The 19,442-nt window shown below is 42.0% G+C and overlaps 1 protein-coding gene across 4 annotated transcripts; it reads right to left on the minus strand.

The window, feature by feature from the left end:
- Positions 1-6,431: 6,431 nt before the first annotated feature.
- On the minus strand, positions 6,432-18,865 carry LOC136706857 (complement factor H-related protein 1-like). Of its 4 annotated transcripts, none has more exons than XM_066680540.1 (12): positions 18,469-18,865; positions 17,939-18,121; positions 17,323-17,411; positions 16,734-16,757; positions 15,416-15,516; positions 14,886-15,083; positions 10,060-10,248; positions 9,500-9,679; positions 7,684-7,845; positions 7,459-7,599; positions 6,841-6,857; positions 6,432-6,567 (listed from the first exon to the last, which is right to left on the minus strand). In XM_066680540.1, the coding sequence occupies exons 5-12, from the start codon at positions 15,465-15,467 to the stop codon at positions 6,565-6,567; spliced, it is 942 nt and encodes a 313-aa protein (XP_066536637.1). In that variant the 5' UTR covers positions 15,468-15,516; positions 16,734-16,757; positions 17,323-17,411; positions 17,939-18,121; positions 18,469-18,865; the 3' UTR covers positions 6,432-6,564. The 4 variants fall into 4 exon arrangements, with proteins under 4 accessions (XP_066536637.1, XP_066536636.1, XP_066536638.1 ...); XM_066680539.1 differs by having other exon boundaries at positions 17,128-17,411; XM_066680541.1 differs by having other exon boundaries at positions 14,886-15,068; positions 15,416-16,757; positions 17,124-17,411.
- Positions 18,866-19,442: the final 577 nt, after the last annotated feature.

Here is a 19,442-nt window from a genome sequence, read left to right on the forward strand (position 1 = left end):
CATTTTTAAAAAATGTTTACTTTTTTTAATTGTTTACATTTTTAGAAAAAATGAAATCAGAGCTGTGTTTTAAAGCATACCCATTCGTTCCAACTGCCTCAAAAAAGAGAAACAGTCATGCTAAACAGAAATGAGAATAAAATTAATCTGAAAAAAGCAAAAATATTTTACATTTTCATCCACCACCAAAAATGAATGCCTTATTTAATTAAATCCTCTTAAATCTAGGGGAAGTAACAGATTGCACCTTTAAAGAGTGGATTTGTGCAGTGGGGTGAACTCGCATCCTCTATAGTACACTCACCCGTCATCACAGAGGACATGGACTTTCCTAAAGAACGGACAGTAAAAACCTTTTTCACCATGTTCCATATATTCATCTTTAGCAGAATACAACTTTTAAGGGTCCAGTCTGCATTGAGCTGGAGAGAGAGAGAGAGAGAGAGAGAGAGAGAGAGAATGAACAAAGAAAAATGAGACAAAGACTAAGGAACCAAGAAGATGATCAAAAGAAGCTGGAAAACAAATAAGACAAAAGCACAGTAACAAAGAACAAGGAAATTAAGAAAGAAAAACAGAGGAGAAATAGAAGAGAATAAATGTAGAAGACATTAATGGAAATATGAACATCATCCAAAATTTGGCAAACATATTTTAAACACTTCTAAAACTTTTTGTTAAACATTACTTGAAGCCTGGTTTTCATTTTTCAGTGACCGGTGAAAAGGGAGGAGAGATACAGTTATGTAGAATCATACCCCACTCAACACACCCCTGTGGGGCCCATACGGGCAGCGAGGCTGGGTTCAGTGTTGGTCCCACGTACGGAGGCTCTCCAGGGTCAGAGATGCTGATGGGAGCAGGGTACTGACACACTGCCTCTAAACCAATCACACGGTGGAGGCTGAGACTAGCAGTTTCATTATTTAAAACAATTATTTTTCACTGTTAGAGTTCAGCTGAGCGTTACTGACCTTTACACACCGGCAGCTCGGACCACCGTCCATTCACACACGTTATTTTCATATACTTATAATACAGAGCACATTACACTTTTAACAATGTTCCAGGATCCTCTTTGATAGCATCTCTGTTTTTTTATTAACAGGAGTTCATCACAGTTTCTGCCTGAAAATAAAAGCTGGGTTAAAGGCGCAGTCAGTCACTTTCTGTCCTGATTCTTCTTTACATTATCAAACAGCCGTAACACTGACACATTCTGGTGTCTAAACCCTATTTTAAACATGGTCGCCCCCATGTGGGGACCCACTCTGTAGAGCATAAACTAGTTCTTTCAGGAATGACAAAGCAGTTTATTCTTCATCTCCACTTTTTTGGCTAATTTACTGTTAAAAAAAATAGATTGCACCTTCAAAGAAAAAATAAAATAACAAATAATGTGAAATCAGGTGATTATGGGTTTAAACACCATGTTTTAAATTTATTATCAGGTTTTTGGTATGATACACAAAAAAAAGTGCAACTTTATCACAAGCAGAAAGAAACTGGGTAAAAATCCTTAGTGCGGATTGTATGAGAGTTTTGGTGTCAGTTATTACCTCAGTTAATGACATCAGTTTCGTTGTGTTTCTCAAGCCAGTATTTCTCTGGAACAGAAAATAACAATATTTCAGTATCCACAATATCAAATTCCTAAATTTTCCCATGTTTTATTACACAGTGTTATGTAAAATATATTTTTTTCAAAATTATTTAAAACCAGAATGTTATATTTAATAGAAAAACACCATATTTAATACAAATTTAGTACAGAAAAAAAACATATTTATTTCATCAAGAGCAAAGAAAAATTAGGAATTAGTCATACAGCCGTTGTCACAGAGGTGTTTGTGGCCTTTCAAAAGCCCAAAATACATCCCCTTGTCATTGGAAGGTATGGAGAAGCGTTGGTGCTTTATATCAATGTCTGTGTTACATGAGGTGTTTATTCTGTGAGTGTGTTGTACAGAAAATAAAGAGCAGGTAAAAAATGCAAAAATGACAAAAGGAGCACAAAGTTTTGTTCATAAAATATAACACCAGCATCAGTGTTTTTCTTCATTTTATTTAAAAATAAACACTAGACAATCTACAACCAAAGAACAACGACCAAGAACATTTATAGATATTTATACATAAATATTAATATTTATAGAATTACAGTAACTTATTTATTCAGTGTAACAGGTTAAAGCAGGTGAAGTTTAATGTGTCTGTGTGCAGCTCTATGGAGTTTTATAAACACGCTAACACCACAAAATGTTAAAAAGACACACTCTTGTGAAATAAGACAAATTCTCTCTGTGAGATATAATACTGTGTAAATGTTGGCGAGTTCAGAGGCGTCCTGCTGAGTTTGTGAACTAACCAAAGCCCCCAGCCGAGGCTCATGGTGTCGCGCCAAACACAGCCCGAGAAACACACACAAACGGAGTGAGTTCCTGTCTTATTTCCTAATATTCAGCCATAGTTCGCGCTGAAGAACCTACTGCTCATTGGGAAGTGATTTGTCTGGTTCGTGAACCAGTTAATTCAGTGGAGACGTGCTGAACGGTTCCAAATTTAGTTCACAAACTGGAATATGAAATATGGCTGAACTAACAACACACGGTGTAGTAGCGCCACCTTAGGATCTCTCTGTGAAATACAGCTGAACTAACAGTTCCTACACTCGCATGAGCCTTTCAACACAGGAGTCAGTCAGTAACTCAATCAGCGGAAATGCCTCTTCTTAGCAAAAAGTACAAACCGGATTCCAAAAAAGTTGGGACACTAAACAAATTGTGAATAAAAACTGAATGCAATGATGTGGAGATGGCAAATGTCAATATTTTATTCGTAATAGAACATAGATGACAGATTAAAGTTTAATCTGAGTAAATGTAACATTTTAAAGGAAAAATATGTTGATTCAAAATTTCACAGTGTCGACAAATAAAATAAGTAAAATAGCAAAGACTTTTAAGTTATCATCATCAACCGTGCATAACATCATCAAAAGATTCAGAGAATCTGGAACAATTGCTGTGCGTAAGGGTCAAGGCCGTAAAACTCTACTGGATACTCGTGATCTCTGGACCCTTAAATATCACTGCACCTCAAACAGGAATGCCACTGTCAAGGAAATAACAGAATGGGCTCAGGAATACCTCCAGAAAGCATTGTCAGTGAACACAATCCACTGTGCCATCCGCCGCTGCCAGCTGAAACTCTACAGTGCAAAGAGGAAGCCATTTCTAAGCAAGCTCCACAAGCTCAGACGTTTGCACTGGGCCAGGGATCTTTTAAAATGGAGTGTGGCAAAATGGAAGACTGTTCTGTGGTCAGATGAGTCACGATTTGAAGTTCTTTATGGAACACTGGGACGTCATGTCATCCAGACCAGAGAGGACAAGGATAAACCAAGTTGTTATCAATGCTCCGTTCAGAAGCCTGCATCACTGATGGTATGGGGTTGCATGAGTGCTTGTGGCATGGACAGCTTGCATGTCTGGAAAAGCACCATTAATGCAGAGAACTATGTTCAGGTTCTAGAACAACATATGCTCCCATCTAGACATCATCTCTTTCAGGGAAGACCCTGCATTTTTCAACAAGATAATGCCAGACCACATTCTGCAGCAATCACATCATGGCTACGTAGGAGAAGGATCCACTGAAATGGCCAGCCTGCAGTCCAGATCTTTCACCTATAGAGAACATTTGGCGCATCATAAAGAGGAAGGTGTGAGGCCCAAGATGATTGAACAGTTAGAGGCCTGTATTAGACATGAATGGGAGAGCATTCCTATTTCTAAACTTGAGAAACTGGTCTCCTCTGTCCCCAGACGTCTGTTGAGTGTTGTAAGAAGAAGGGAGGATGCCACACAGTGGTAAAAAAATGGCCTTGTCCCAACTTTTTTGGGATTTGTTGACGCCATGAAATTTTGAAACATTTTTCCCTTAAAATGATACATTCTCTGTTTAAACTTCTGATCTGTGATTTGTGATTAGTTCTATTCTGAATAAAATATTAGCTGTTGGCACCTCCACATCATTGCATTCAGTTTTTATTCACAATTTGTTTAGTGTCCCAACTTTTTTGGAATCCGGTTTGTATTAAGTACAACAAAAATTTGCATTTTGAAAAAACCTAAATGTAAAATTTGAGATATAATTATGCACAGGTACTTTAATATTTATATTCATTCATTATCTGTAACCGCTTATCCAATTCAGGGTCGCGGTGGGTCCAGAGCCTACCTGGAATCATTGGGCACAAGGTGTGAATACACCCTGGAGGGAGCAACAGTCCTTCACAGGGCAACACAGACACACACATTCACTCACACCTACAGACACTTTTGAGTTGCCAATCCACCTACCAACTTGTGTTTTTGGACTGTGGGAGGAAACCGGAGCACCCGGAAGAAACCCACACAGACACGGGGAGAACACACCAACTCCTCACAGACAGTCACCCGGAGCGGGAATCGAACCCACAACCACAGGTCCCTGGAGCTGTGTGACTGCGACACTACCTGCTGCGCCACCGTGCCGCCTATATGTATTATCAATGTTTTTTAAAGAAACAATTATTAATTATTCTAATAATTTAAATGTGAGTTCTAGATTGAGGATGATTTTACCCTTTAACTCTTAAATTTACCAAGATGTCACCTGGCCATAAAGTAAGAGGGAGATGTTTTATTATTTTATTATTTCTCAGATGACAAATTTATATTAATTAACTTCTTTTAAATTACACGATCTGTAAGTGGTCCAATACAGCACAGCCTCTCTGTCTGTCTGACCGAGTCTCTCTCAAGCACGATGCAAGACAGTGTGGGCATTTATTAGCTGGCATAGCAGATCTGGAGAATTAGTGCTCTCCTCCAAGCATGTTTGAGCTCATATGTAACCATTATTTACATTAATATTGTGCACAGAAAGAAGCAGTGAACTGATCTCACCACACTTAGTGAAAAACCAGCACAGCCAGTGTTTGATTAATTTCAGAGGATTCAGAGAAACAAAACAACTAAAATTATATTAAACACTCGCAGTTAAAGGACGGTCAACATGCAGAGGACCCGCTCTATGGAACACAATCTGGTTTATTTCAAACTCCCATGTGACTCCTAATGGCCTGGAGGTGTCAGAGCATCTGCACTAAATGTATGTTAAACATGGCTGCCCTCATGTAGAGTATAATTTGTTCATTCTAAAACAATAGATGAGACTGAAAAGTTGAAGACTGATTAACCCTGTAGGCTGATGTTTGTTGGTAAGAGCGAAGACTTGATACTTTCTAAACAATGGCTGCTGTTAGTGCATTTAAAAACACGAATGGATTTATTTGTTTACAAACATCAGCCCCATCTCTGTGTTAGCTGTAACCCTGAACCAAACACCTCGTGCCTGTATTTCCCCGACCGTCCGCTTCCCAGCTGCAGTGTTTATCATAATTACAAGAAGAATGATTCCTTTAAAGAGCACAGTACAAAATAAAGTGAAAAGCAAGCAGATAAACAACAGAAGAATAAAAAACTTTTAATAAAGGGTTATAGTGTATTCCAGATGTTCCATAAATTAGCATAATCATTAAAGGGAACGTCTATGATTGCGTCTAAGCGCAGTTCTCTCTGGTTGTTTACATTCTGACGCTAAGCATCTTTTAAGGTGGAACTGCATATTTGTGTCAGTGTTTACTCACTGTTTGAATTCCCACAAAAACTCATTTGTAACTCAAGTTGTTTAAATGTTGCCGCACTATCGTTATTGCAGTTAGCCAGCTCCAGAGATTGCTACCTTAAGTGATCAGAAACAGCAAAAATAAGTCAGTGTTACCCCCCTATGGAGCAGGAATAGAGCAACATCCTCATCTCGGTTGGTGCTTTTCAGCGTTTGGAGTTTGTCCGTTGTATAAAAACCTCCAGATGGCATTTCACTGCTGTGAGCAGAGAGAGAGAGAAAGCCTAGCATACTGGACCGAGACACTTTTTATTATTTTACCAATTTACAGACACTGGGGCTTCATAAACCCATTAGAGCAGTTTACACACTGTGTTCCTCAGCTCCTTCTTAAAAACGCTCTGTGAGCGTTTGGGAACTGAGGTGACCAGCTGCTGTAGCTCTGAAATGGAATCGTTCTCTGATTCTTGTTACAGGATTTCAGTTGCTCCACAGCTCAGGGCGCCGTATTTTTGTTTCATAAAGCCTCAGTTTCAGTGGGGGACAGGTCTGGACTAGTTTGGTTTTCTGTGTGCAGTGGGCAGGACCGACCCAAACTGTTCAGGGTCCTGGGCTTGAGTCTCACTGATGGAGGAGGGAGCGATAGGGAGGGACTGCTCTGATAGAACTGGGTCAGAACACACTACTGAAAAGATTTGAAACTGAAAACACCAACATATTGTAAAATACCAAATAGAATCTCCATATTTTTAGTAGGTGCTTTTATTTTGTTTTTCAAAAAGAAAATTTCTTCCAAAAAATAAGTTTTAATAAGGCATTAGCATTATAGGGTATTCCAGATGTTCTGCAGATGTGTGTATCTCAGCAGCAGCAGTTGTAGCAGTGCAGATATCACTGTAAAAGCAGAGGGAACAATTCATTAAACACTATGTTTGCAAATATTAACATAATTATTAACTAAATTAAATTAATCTAAATCACAGGCTCATTGCAACTACACAGGTACATTTCTCAGATCTGTATGACACTGCTGAGTTATTTCTGTTAAAGTAAGAGAAAAAAACTTTCCATGTGAAATGCTATATGTGTGATACGCTGAAAACCTTTACAACAGCCCTGATTTCACCAGTTCATCAGGTTTAAAGACGTTGGGTTTTTTATACTCACCCATTCATTCCAATCACCTGAAAACAAACAAAATATAATATCAGTCATTTTTTATGATTGTGCTCCCAGGATTGAATCAATATGGCACCTATAGTGACCTGAATATGTCAGAGACTTGGGTCAGAGGGGTGTGTTAAGGCTGATTTATACTTCTGCGTTGACTGAATGCAGAGTTGGCGTCTGTGTCGCTCTGCAGTTACACCCTCACACCACTAGGCTGAATCCCAAACATCTTCCTCTACTCTCTGTAGTACACAGTGTAGTGGTGTAGTAGAATTACTTTTATACATTTTTAAGTGCACTCTGTAGGGAGGAGGATGCTGTCTGGGACGGAGCAGTGTTTACACAAAGCGCCAGGAAAAAAAACAAATACAAGGCGACACATTTTTCCGCATGGTCCTGCTTCTTCTCAAGTTATACTTTTCCATAGAGAAGTCTGTATTTTTCCTCTGTTCAAAATTTCTATTAGTCCCTGAAGTCCACACCGTGTCTGAGGAAATCTCTGGCTGTGAATGTGCCGCTATCTGCGTCTCTGTGTGTGGAGGAGAGGAGTTCATGTTTCTGCAGTGTTTATAAAAGGTTTTTGTTTTTGTGCAGGTGAGAGAGGGGTAAACTTACATCCTCTATAGTACGCTTTCCCGTCATCACAATGGACGGCTACTGTATTAAAAAGAGAGCATTTAAAATTCTTTTCTCCATGTTCCATGTACTCAGATGTTTGACGATAATAAAGCCGTGTGAGGTCCAGTTTACACGGAGCTGGGGAAATATTAAAGGCATCAATAAACCATCCACAAATTTCCACACTTCACAATTAAATTTACACTTGGAGTCAACACTGACCTTTACAGACCGGCAGCTCAGACCACTGTCCATTTACACACCTCACACGTTCTGGTCCCAGACGTTTATAAAGCGTTGCACACTCAAATCGTATTGATTTTCGAGGCTCCAGCTCAAAGAAAACTCCATTTTTAACAGTGGGGTAAACATCGCAGCCACGGCCTGAAAATAAAAGGCAGAAAATATATTTACATTATTTCTTTAAAAAAATGACTCAACATTTAAACGTGAAATATTTACTTAGTCTTGAGAGTTTTGGGAGATAACATCTAAAAAATACTTATTTTCATAAAATATTTGCCGTTTATTGTGTTACAGTGTCCTGAAAACCAGTTTTTGGTAAAAAAAAAATGGATCTAACACCTGGAAATAATAGGAACAGGATTATTTTTTTTAATAACGCTGGCCATTCAGGAGAAAACATCAATCAAATAAAATTTTGGTAAATTTACTCTTGTAAATATAGTATTTTGTAGATACGAGGTTTTAGTTGAATATAACTCACTGGGCTCCGCTGGCCTCAAAGATTCAGCTGAAAATTAAAACACAGCATTTAACAGAAAGTTTCACTTTTTTTTTTTACACGTTTTGCATTTTTTACAAGAGTTTTATCAGGTTTTGGTGTTTTTTTGGACCCACAGCGACACTGACCTACAGGTCGGGCGAATTGACCACTGTCTGCCAACACACATCACTTGTTCTGACCCAACGAGTTTATAATCTGGATCACATTTAACTCTCAGAGACCATCCACCCTCCACCTCTTCAACTCGCCCGTGATCAACCGTGGGGTGAGCGCCACAATCTCTCACTAAAAATAAAAGATGTGTCATTTCTCTTTCAGTAAAAATACACCAGTAAAGTTTGAATGATTGATAAATAATATCTATCACAGAGAGAGGAAAACAACATGAAACTTATAGTTAAAGTTTGTCCAGAAATGACATTTTAGAGACATCTCTATTAGTCCATTGTTTATTAAATGTTTCACTTGAAAAATTGAAAATGTCTGAAAATATAGTATTTGTACAAAGATCTCAAAAGAAGAAAGGTTTTAATTGTTTAATAGTTCAGTAACGTGACTAGCTTTAAGAATATTTCACCTGTCATTATCTTTGCAGTGAATATAACAGTGTTTGAGTAATTATTACCGTGAAACCTGTCATCTATTCAGTCTCTCCATCAGCAAAAAAATATCTGGTGACTATTGTGTATTTTTTTTTTAATTCTTCAAAATTATATTAATGACTAAATACTGATTGAGCAAAATAGTTCCATTAATTTCTATCACAAGTTTAGGAGGCATTAGCTTTTTTCAATTATTCAGAGTTTGTTCTGCTGTTTTTCAGTTACTATTCATGTATAAACTCTAGGTGTAACTCAACTGATGATGTTGGTTTTGTGGCCAGAACTGAAAAGAAAAACCCAAAACACAGAAGGTTTCAAAACATTAGAATTCATGAGTTTTGTTTTGATTGTGTTTAAAAAAAAAAAAAAACCCTTCCGCCTCCTTTTAGACTCTATTAAATGACCAATTTCCCAATACACACTTCTTAGATCTTCTCTTAGATTTTCTATTCATATTCTAGCAGTAACCCTGTTTACAATATCTTTGTATAATATCTCTCACAGTCGCCAGGTTCCCACCAGCTTTCACATTAAATACAAACACATCATGGACATTTCTGTCAGCTCTGTTTAACAAAATAAAACCCTTGATGCGAGTCAAAATCTAACAAAATTCTCTCTATATCTGAATATGTAGCTAAAACATCCGATGTGAAGGAATGAAGACAAAGTGACTGAGGTAACTCACCGCACGTCGGGGCTGGCGTCCACACACTAAACATGCAGTAGCTGTATTTCTGCCCCTTCAGTTCGTATCCCTGTTTACACTGGTACTCCACTCTATCCGTGTGTTCATATGTGTCCCGGGATGGTTCTGTGACAACTGCATTGGAAACACGTACCGGAGCATCACATGCAGTGTGTTTTCCTGAGAAACAGAAATAAAGTGTTTTGTTTAAGGGTTTCTGTCCACAGGGAGTTACTGAACACACCTGAGTGTTACATTTATTTACATTCATACAGTCATCTGATAAACTACAGGAAAATTAGATTTAGGCAACAGTCAACACTCAACAGGTTTACAGCTGTACACTCATCTGATCACTGGCTCTACATGAGTCACTCAGTGTTGTTACACATTACTGTCCCCACAATGCAATGCAAAAGGGAAAGGGAGGAGTTACTCCTGTTTGGAAAACTTTGCAGAAATGCTGTATGACGATGCGAGTGCAGCAGGAGAACTTCTCGCAGTTATCACTTCCTTTTAACAAGTGCTTTATCAGACACTGATGTAGGCAGCACACTCACGTGAACAGACGGGCAGCTCAGTCCATTTCCCCCCCTCACACACCGCCTCATGGGACCCTCCGTCTTTGAACTCAAAGCCTTTATCACAAACAAACTCCACTCTGCTTTTATCAGAGTAGGACCCTTTCGAGAGCTGCAGGGGTTTGGGTTTGGCATGTGGCACATCTGGAGTGATACAGTCACCATTATCTACAACAACAAACAAAAACAACCATTTTAAACTTGCACATCTGGAGCGATACAGTTATTCATATCGTTGGGCTACTTGACGTAATCCCTCGTACTTTGATAACAGAGTGAGGTGTTTCACAATGGGAATCGCCTTGGGCGTGACCAACTACGGAAGCTCCAGCAGTCGGCCTCCTTGAGAGGGTTATTCTAGAGAGATTTCTTCTCGTCCCAGTGCAGGGAGGGAAAAGTTGGTGAAACACCTCACTCTGTTATCAAAGAACCAGGGATTACGTCCAGTAACCCAACATTCTTTTTCTAACTTCGCTCGGTGTTTCACTATGGGAGATATAGACAACTCCCGGACTGCACTCTCTAGACAATAGAAAGAAGGTTCTGGATAAATGTCCCATCAGAATGAATCAGACACACCAGCCTCCAGTACTGAATGTGCTAAAGATGGACCTGAAATATCTAGCCTGTAGAACCATGCAAACGTGTTCCCTGAGGCCCAGCTCGCATGTTGCCATACCTCTCGTGGAATAGGCTCGTAGACCCTCTTGTGGTGTGAGCCGTTACATCTATATACCACTGCTATAGCCTCTACAATCCAATGTGACAACTGTTGACAAGACAAGGGTTTTCCTTTCTGAGGAGTGGCCCATGATACAAATAGCTGGTCATGTCTGTCTGTTCTGTGCATATACTGACGCAAGGCCCTTACAGGGCACCAGCAGTTCAGTTTCTGATCCTCCACAGTGTTAAAAGGTGGGGGGTGAAAAGCCGCCAGTTCTACTGTAAGCCGAGCCTTTTGGCACGAATACAGGATTAGGACGCAAGTGCACCTTAGTGTAGCCTGGGTCAAACTGCAAACATGAAGGGCGGATAGCTAATGCCTGTAATTCACCAACTCGCTTTGCTGTGGTCAGTGCCAAGAGCAAAGCTGTTTTAATGGAAAGAAAATTCAGCCCCACTCCCTCTAAAGGTCCAAAGTGTGACAACAGAGTCCATCAAGCACCAAGGACAAGTCCCACGGCGGAACCAAAGGTCTGCAAACAGGCCATTTACGGCATGCCCCTTTCATAAACCGAGAGACCAGAGCATGCTGTCCTGCAGGCTTATCCCCAAAACCCACATGACAAGCTGAGATGGCTGCTAAATACACCTTGATTGTTGAAAAAGCTTTCTCTTTATCCAACAAATCTTGTAAAAAGCAGAGAAGCTCTGACACAGAGCACTGAAAAGTGAGCACTGAAGAGTGACATTTCTTAGGGCACACCAATTTTCAAAAACTCGCCATTGGTGCTCATATAATGTGCGAGTAGAAATAGCCCTGGCGCTTTGAACGTGCTAGGCCCAAAGAGCCGTCTTGTCTGGGTGGGGATGATATATTTCCCCATTCGCCTGTGACAATAGGTTCCTCCTCAGTGGGAGGGGCCAAGGCTGGCCCGCAAGCATTTGAACAATCTCCGCCACCCAGTGCTTCAACGGCCAGTGTGGATCTATTAGAATGAGAGACAGGCCCTGTTCCTTCACTCGTGTCAGTGTGGAAGAAATCAGGTTTGAGGGAGTAAACGCATAAAGCAGAACGTTTGGCCATGGGTGGGCTAGAGCATCCACACCCAGAGGTGCATTTTCGTCCCACAGGGAAAAATACAGAAGACATTGCGTGTTTTCCTGCAAGGCAAAGAGATCTATGGCTGCCTGTCTGTATCTCTGCCACAACTGAGTCACCACTTGCGGGTGAAGTTTCCAATCTCCGTACAGAGGATTTCCCCTTGACAGAAGATCCGCCCCGCTGTTCAGTATCCCCGGTACATGTGTCGCGCAAATGGACAAAAATAGGGTGCTGCTCAACAGGTGAAGCCTTCAAGCGAGCTTGTGTAGCTGTAGTGAGCGTGTCCCAACCTGGCGGTTTATATAAGCCACCACAGTAGAGTTATCCATTTTCACCAAAACATGCTGACCTTGGAGAAAATCCTCAAAGTGTATCAGTGCCAAAACCACTGTGAGAAGCTCCAGATAATTTATGTGAGCCAGACTGAGCTGAGGGACAAAGCTGTAACGAGACCACCTTCCCCAATCGACAATGGGAAAGACATTGTTCGAATGACATTACTCTCCTCTCCGACAGCCAAACTCAATATGAGAGGGAGTTTATAGTCAGGACTAAGTAATCTGGGCACTGTGAGGACTCTAGACGACTCTTGGTCCAGTTTATTTTAAACCCCAGATTCTCAAAGTGATTCAACACTGTATTGGAATCTCTGAGCGCTTCTTCCCTTGTGCGGGAGCAAATGAGGTAATCGTCTATATAATGAAAATATCCTGATCCCTTTGTTTCTCAACGGGGCAAGCGCTGCTTCCACACACTTGCTGAATACCCGTGGTGCTAAAGACAGCCCGAACAGGACCGTTTGATAGTCGTAGGCCTTGCCTTCAAATGCAAACCTGAGATATTTTCTGTGTGCGTGGTAAATATCTATGTGAAAATAAGCATCTGACAGATCAATTGTCACAAACCAATCGTGCTGACGAATCGACTGACATAGCACTTTGTGTGTTAACATCCTGTACGTGTATTTGCGTAGATGTCTGTTTAACACATGGAGATCCAAGATAGGGCGGGGTGCAGCGCCCTCTTTCTTTGGAACCCCAAAGTAGCGGGAGTAAAAACCCGAGCCTCTGTCGCGGATTGATGACGTCGGTCTCACGGGAACACAGAGGCGCCTTTGCTCAAAGAAGGGGCGTGTGCCCCCTTTAGTGGCCGTAGACAGACTGTTTTGTTTGTATTTTGAAAAGTGGGGAGCACATCGCCCTCAGCTTTCCGCCTGGCTGTGATATGGCCTCCTTTATTTTTATGTCTGTCAAACTGAGTGCTTGGTGACACACGGAACATTGAAAACCAATCTCCTCTTTTTCTAAAACTGGAAAAGAGGGTGGGATAGGGGTTCCCAGAAGTTCCATAACTGGGGAGCCCTCTGAACACAGAAAACAGGGGCTGCAGCTTCTCTCCTATTTTCTCCATTTGGTGAGAGAAGGAGAGGTTAAGGGAGGAAGCTGACAGGGTGTCAGGCAGTCCGCTTCTTTCCTTCTGCGGGGGACGGAGGCGGACGGTTCTTAGCTGCTACAGCTGCAAAGGACTGTTTCCCCACAGCCTTGGGTTAAGTGTTCTAGGTCGCTGATTGACTTGCTGAGCCCCTGTGTTTGGCCTCTGAGCTTTGATCCCCCCCTCCCATACCTAGCTCTTACAGCTGTGTCTGCAAAGTCTTGCTGAGCTGATGGAGGGGGGCGAGGCACCATAGATGAAATGCCTCATCTTCTTGCTTTCTGAGAGTGCTAGTTTCTCTCATTTTCTCCAGATCTGGTCCAAAAAGACCCTTGGTGGGGTCATAACCCACGTCCATGATCTCTGCCTTTTGGCTGTCGCTAAGGCCTGACAGGTTTAGCCAAAGGGCTCTCTCTCCTGACACGGCCAGGCCCATGACACGTCCGCAGCCCTGCACTGCCCCACGGGTCATTCACAACACATATTTCATCCCAGAGAGCAGGATTCGGTGCCCCTGAATCCAACTGCTGCCCCATTTCCTCCAGATTTTCTGCCTGATATGCTGACAGAAGTGTGACAGCATTCAGAGAGCACCCTGACTGGGCAGCAAATTTGTACACACGTTGAAAAATGGATGCTGTGAGGCGATCCGTTTTACTGGGTAGAGGAATGTTGGAGGAGGCTGAGATGATGCGGCGGTTAGGATGGAGGTGGTAGGCCACTGAAGACTCTACTGTCGGGGGTCCAGTCAGCCCCAGCACCGCCATCCCATGAATTTCCAGCTTAGAGCAACCCTTCGTGGGAAATTTGCTCTTAAAAAGGGCTGGACCAGCAGCAACCCATCTCCTTCATGCAGGCACGGACTGCAGGAGGAAGCTGTCTAATTGAGGGTTGCACTGGAGGGAGCCTTTTCCCATCATAAAGGTCCCTTTCTGCTCCTTCTTCGTTCAATGCTGCTGAAGGAGGCCGACTGTGACTAAGGGGCAGAGGCGGAGCCTCGTCACAAGTTGACCTGTCTGTCATTGGAGCTTCCGTAGTTGGTCACGCCCAAGGCGATTCCCATAGTGAAAAGTTAGAAAAAGAACAACATTTAAATTGGGCACATGTGAAGTTACATTGTCATATTTCTACATTTAACACATCTGGAGTTATATTTTCATATTTCTACATTTAATACATCTGGAGTTATACTGCCACATATCTACATTTAGCACATCTGGAGTCATTTTCATATATCTATATCTAGCACATCTGGAATGAGAGTCACATATCTACGTTTACATCAGGCACATCTGGAGTCATACAGTATCTAAAACAAAAAAACACATTATATTCCACGTCTGGAGTGATATGGTGAGAAATCTTGAGGAAACATTAGTAATTTGAACTTGTACTCCATGTGCTGTGACTGTCACCTCAAACCTAAACATCTGAATAACAGCAAACATTCAGCTCCACATTTTCAGTCCAAATAGGGCTTTAAAGCATTTACAAAACAATGACTCTCGAGTAATGACCGCGGTCCAGTCACAGAGACGCCCCGGACACTGTCCCGAGCTGAACCTGCTTAGTGTTTGTGTTTTACTGAATGTGTGAATCTGTACTTTACCAACACACTGAGGGCTGTGGGACCACTCTCCTTTCTCACACGTAATCACCCCCCACCATCGTCCTGCTGCAGGTTTCAGTCCAGGGTCACAGCTGTAAGGAATGCTGGAACCATGTTCATAGAGCTCTTGCTCCGGAACCAGAAAACCTCGCGCCAGAGTCGGACGCGGACACTTCTGATCATCTGTGGGAGGAGAAACTAAAACAAAAGAACCAATTCATTTAGTTCCTTTCAGCACATCTAAACATGAGCCTCAGGCTGGCCTCCACGCTCAGTGCCAAGTGTTGACTAGAGGAGTGTACAGCCCCCCCAGTACCAGGCTGTGGAACAGTGGAACTGTGTTCTCTGAGGTGATGAAGCTCCCATTTTATTTTCTTGCTATACCAAATTTACAAAGTGAATTTTAAACCCAAGTTTCTCTTTTTGATAAACATTACGTCACGTGGCTCCATCAAATCCTCACAGCAGCATTCCAACATCTGATCTAATGCTGTTCCAGAAGAGTACAGACCTGAGTGTGAACCTCGTACCTGTATTTCCCCGACAGAGCTGAGCCCAGAGACAGAGCAGGACGAGCCTCATTGTGTCCAGTGCGTCTTCTCCTCGGAGCACGGCGCTCAGCTCCTGCTCACTTTTAAAATCAACATTTACAAAGCAGCGTTAATTATTTACCTTTATTTACCGTCCTCTTCCCAGAAATCAGCCCAGAGAGCAGACACTGGCTCTTATGGCTCAGTGACGACACTGTTAGGGTTGGATAGGGGCCAAATGTCTTGAACCATGCCTGACTTGAGCTAAGTGTCGTGTGGGTCAGGTGTGGACCAAATGTCGACTTCTGGCCCATTTAAGGTCGGTGAGTGGGTCACTCGCTCACTCACCTGTTCACTCCTGTTTAGAAACTGCTCCACAAGGGGTCACTATTCAGTGAATCACATCAAAGACACTGTGTCCTTTTTTATTACTTCGAGACAAATCAAGACAGAAAGCAAGTGCTTTATTTTTATGCACAATGTAAAATGTTAAATCAATTAAATTATTTTTAAAAAAAAGGTTCTGTTCTGGCTCTAGATCCTGTTCAGATCCTGCAAACTCCACTGCTGTTAGGTCAGTGCTTCTTTGGGATTGTGATGTGTAAAAGCTCTGAGAGAGTTAATGTTCATTTATTTAACCACATCATCATTTTCTCCTTCATCATCTGAGATGTGTCCATTTCAGGGTCGTAGTGGTGAACCAGGAGATCCCCCGAGATTCATATCTCTCTTATGACGGGGAACATGGAAACCTGGAAACCTGACCCTGGCTAAAACACACAAGTCTGAATGTTTTGGGCAAAACTAAATAAAACAGATGCTAGAAATGTTCCATATTTTTGTGTTCACATTTAGTGCGGTTCGCTAGGGCAGGTGGGAAAGAAGTAATTGCACTCGGATGCGGACCAAAACAAACACACAGAGACCCTTGAGAGGAGGTGGACTCGGTCCTGTCCCAAACCAACCCTGGTGTGGTTTGTTTCTGGTGAAAACGTAATCCGACTGTTAATATGGTGTACGCCACAGGCAGGTGCTAAATGGCATTCGTAGCCAGGGTGTGCTTTGCATTAGGCGCATTAGGACGCTAAACAGAGAACTGGTTAAAGTTTAGCCGTTAATCAGAGTAATGGATCAGAAATGCACTAGCCCACAAGACAGGACCTTCTTCCTGTGTTTACTTTCTTCCTCCCACCTCAGTCAGGTCTGACAAATCAGCAAACCAAAACAAGGGAAAATGCTCCAAGATTACGAGCTTCTTAACTGATTCGGACCACAACAAACAAAGCACAGGTGTGAAAATGCCCTTAGAAACACTGACCTACAGTAAGATGAGGCTTCTCTCCTGAGAGACAGAGAGAGAGAGAGAGAGAGAGAGAGAGAGAGAGAGAGATAGATAGACACAAGGGAGAGTTAATAAAGCACTGAAGGGAATACAACAACAAAAACAACAACGGTGAACAGCGACTGAAACAGGATCCAACGCTGAACTCACAAACACTCACTCATTCATACATACATTTACTCACACTCATACAAATACACACTAATTATTATTATACACATTAATAATAATAATAATAATAACAAACAGAAACACATACATCACTCACTCACATACACTTACACTCACTCATTCATTCATTCATTCATACATTTACTTACATACATTGACATACACACACACAATTACATCAATAGTCATACTCACTCACTTGAACGCCACTTTTGAGAATGCTAGTCATGGGCCGATAGAAATAATTCCAAACAGAATCTGCTCATGATACTAATATCCCCACTCTGATTTCCCCACTCCCCAATTTTCTGTAATCGTTTGTGTTGCGACGACACTGACACCACGCTCTGTGGTAAACAGAGATGCCCTGAATGCAGATCAGCTGTTACTCCACCTGAGTGTGTCCTGAAGTGTGTCATGAGGTTGGTCTTCCCTCTGAACTCCTTCTTACACACTTCACACTGGTGCACCACGGCCTTGTACCTGCAGGTTTAAGGTCACATTGTCAGGATCTACCTTAAATACGCTCAGCAATATGAACTGAAGAGACACCGATTATTTATAGAAAGGGAATTATGTATTTTATAATGTTTCACTGTTTCACAAGGTTCAGTCATGTTTATGACTATGACGTTAGAATACGTTTTTCACGCAGCAGACGACGTCTGGGACGTTTTCTAAGAGTTTGGAGAAGGTTACATGGTCCAAAACATTTAAATGTTTATATTAAAAATGAAATCTATTTTCAATATTCTCCATCATCATCTTCATCTTTGTCATATATAAAGCTGTATAGACAGGTGGAGGTCACTGGTGGAGGAAAGGAGACAACTGAATAACAGCAAACATTCAGCTCCACATTTTCAGTCCAAATAGGGCTTTAAAGCATTTACAAAACAATGACTCTCGAGTAATGACCGCAGTCCAGTCACAGAGACGCCCTGGACACTGTCCCGAGCTGAACCTGCTTAGTGTTTGTGTTTTACTGAATGTGTGAATCTGTACTTTACCAACACACTGAGGGCTGTGGGACCACTCTCCTTTCTCACACGTAATCACCCCCCACCATCGTCCTGCTGCAGGTTTCAGTCCAGGGTCACAGCTGTAAGGAATGCTGGAACCATGTTCATAGAGCTCTTGCTCCGGAACCAGAAAACCTCGCGCCAGAGTCGGACGCGGACACTTCTGATCATCTGTGGGAGGAGAAATTAAAACAAAAGAACCAATTCATTTAGTTCCTTTCAGCACATCTAAACATGAGCCTCAGGCTGGCCTCCACGCTCAGTGCCAAGTGTTGACTAGAGGAGTGTACAGCCCCCCCAGTACCAGGCTGTGGAACAGTGGAACTGTGTTCTCTGAGGTGATGAAGCTCCCATTTTATTTTCTTGCTATACCAAATTTACAAAGTGAATTTTAAACCCAAGTTTCTCTTTTTGATAAACATTACGTCACGTGGCTCCATCAAATCCTCACAGCAGCATTCCAACATCTGATCTAATGCTGTTCCAGAAGAGTACAGACCTGAGTGTGAACCTCGTACCTGTATTTCCCCGACAGAGCTGAGCCCAGAGACAGAGCAGGACGAGCCTCATTGTGTCCAGTGCGTCTTCTCCTCGGAGCACGGCGCTCAGCTCCTGCTCACTTTTAAAATCAACATTTACAAAGCAGCGTTAATTATTTACCTTTATTTACCGTCCTCTTCCCAGAAATCAGCCCAGAGAGCAGACACTGGCTCTTATGGCTCAGTGACGACACTGTTAGGGTTGGATAGGGGCCAAATGTCTTGAACCATGCCTGACTTGAGCTAAGTGTCGTGTGGGTCAGGTGTGGACCAAATGTCGACTTCTGGCCCATTTAAGGTCGGTGAGTGGGTCACTCGCTCACTCACCTGTTCACTCCTGTTTAGAAACTGCTCCACAAGGGGTCACTATTCAGTGAATCACATCAAAGACACTGTGTCCTTTTTTATTACTTCGAGACAAATCAAGACAGAAAGCAAGTGCTTTATTTTTATGCACAATGTAAAATGTTAAATCAATTAAATTATTTTTAAAAAAAGGTTCTGTTCTGGCTCTAGATCCTGTTCAGATCCTGCAAACTCCACTGCTGTTAGGTCAGTGCTTCTTTGGGATTGTGACGTGTAAAAGCTCTGAGAGAGTTAATGTTCATTTATTTAACCACATCATCATTTTCTCCTTCATCATCTGAGATGTGTCCATTTCAGGGTCGTAGTGGTGAACCAGGAGATCCCCCGAGATTCATATCTCTCTTATGACGGGGAACATGGAAACCTGGAAACCTGACCCTGGCTAAAACACACAAGTCTGAATGTTTTGGGCAAAACTAAATAAAACAGATGCTAGAAATGTTCCATATTTTCGTGTTCACATTTAGTGCGGTTCGCTAGGGCAGGTGGGAAAGAAGTAATTGCACTCGGATGCGGACCAAAACAAACACACAGAGACCCTTGAGAGGAGGTGGACTCGGTCCTGTCCCAAACCAACCCTGGTGTGG

This window comes from Hoplias malabaricus, chromosome 9 (assembly GCF_029633855.1).
Source record: "Hoplias malabaricus isolate fHopMal1 chromosome 9, fHopMal1.hap1, whole genome shotgun sequence".
NCBI lineage: Eukaryota > Metazoa > Chordata > Actinopteri > Characiformes > Erythrinidae > Hoplias > Hoplias malabaricus.

Bases quoted from the DNA above. Each gene is read 5' to 3' on its own strand.
- LOC136706857 (XM_066680540.1), bottom strand. From the start codon at position 15,467: ATGAGGCTCGTCCTGCTCTGTCTCTGGGCTCAGCTCTGTCGGGGAAAT. The intron at 15,084-15,415 runs GTACGAGGTTCA...CTTTTGTTTTAG, and splicing joins GCTCTGTCGGGGAAATACAG to TTTCTCCTCCCACAGATGAT. The intron at 7,846-9,499 runs GTGAGTTACCTC...TTTTATTTTCAG, and splicing joins GACGCCAGCCCCGACGTGCG to GCCGTGGCTGCGATGTTTAC.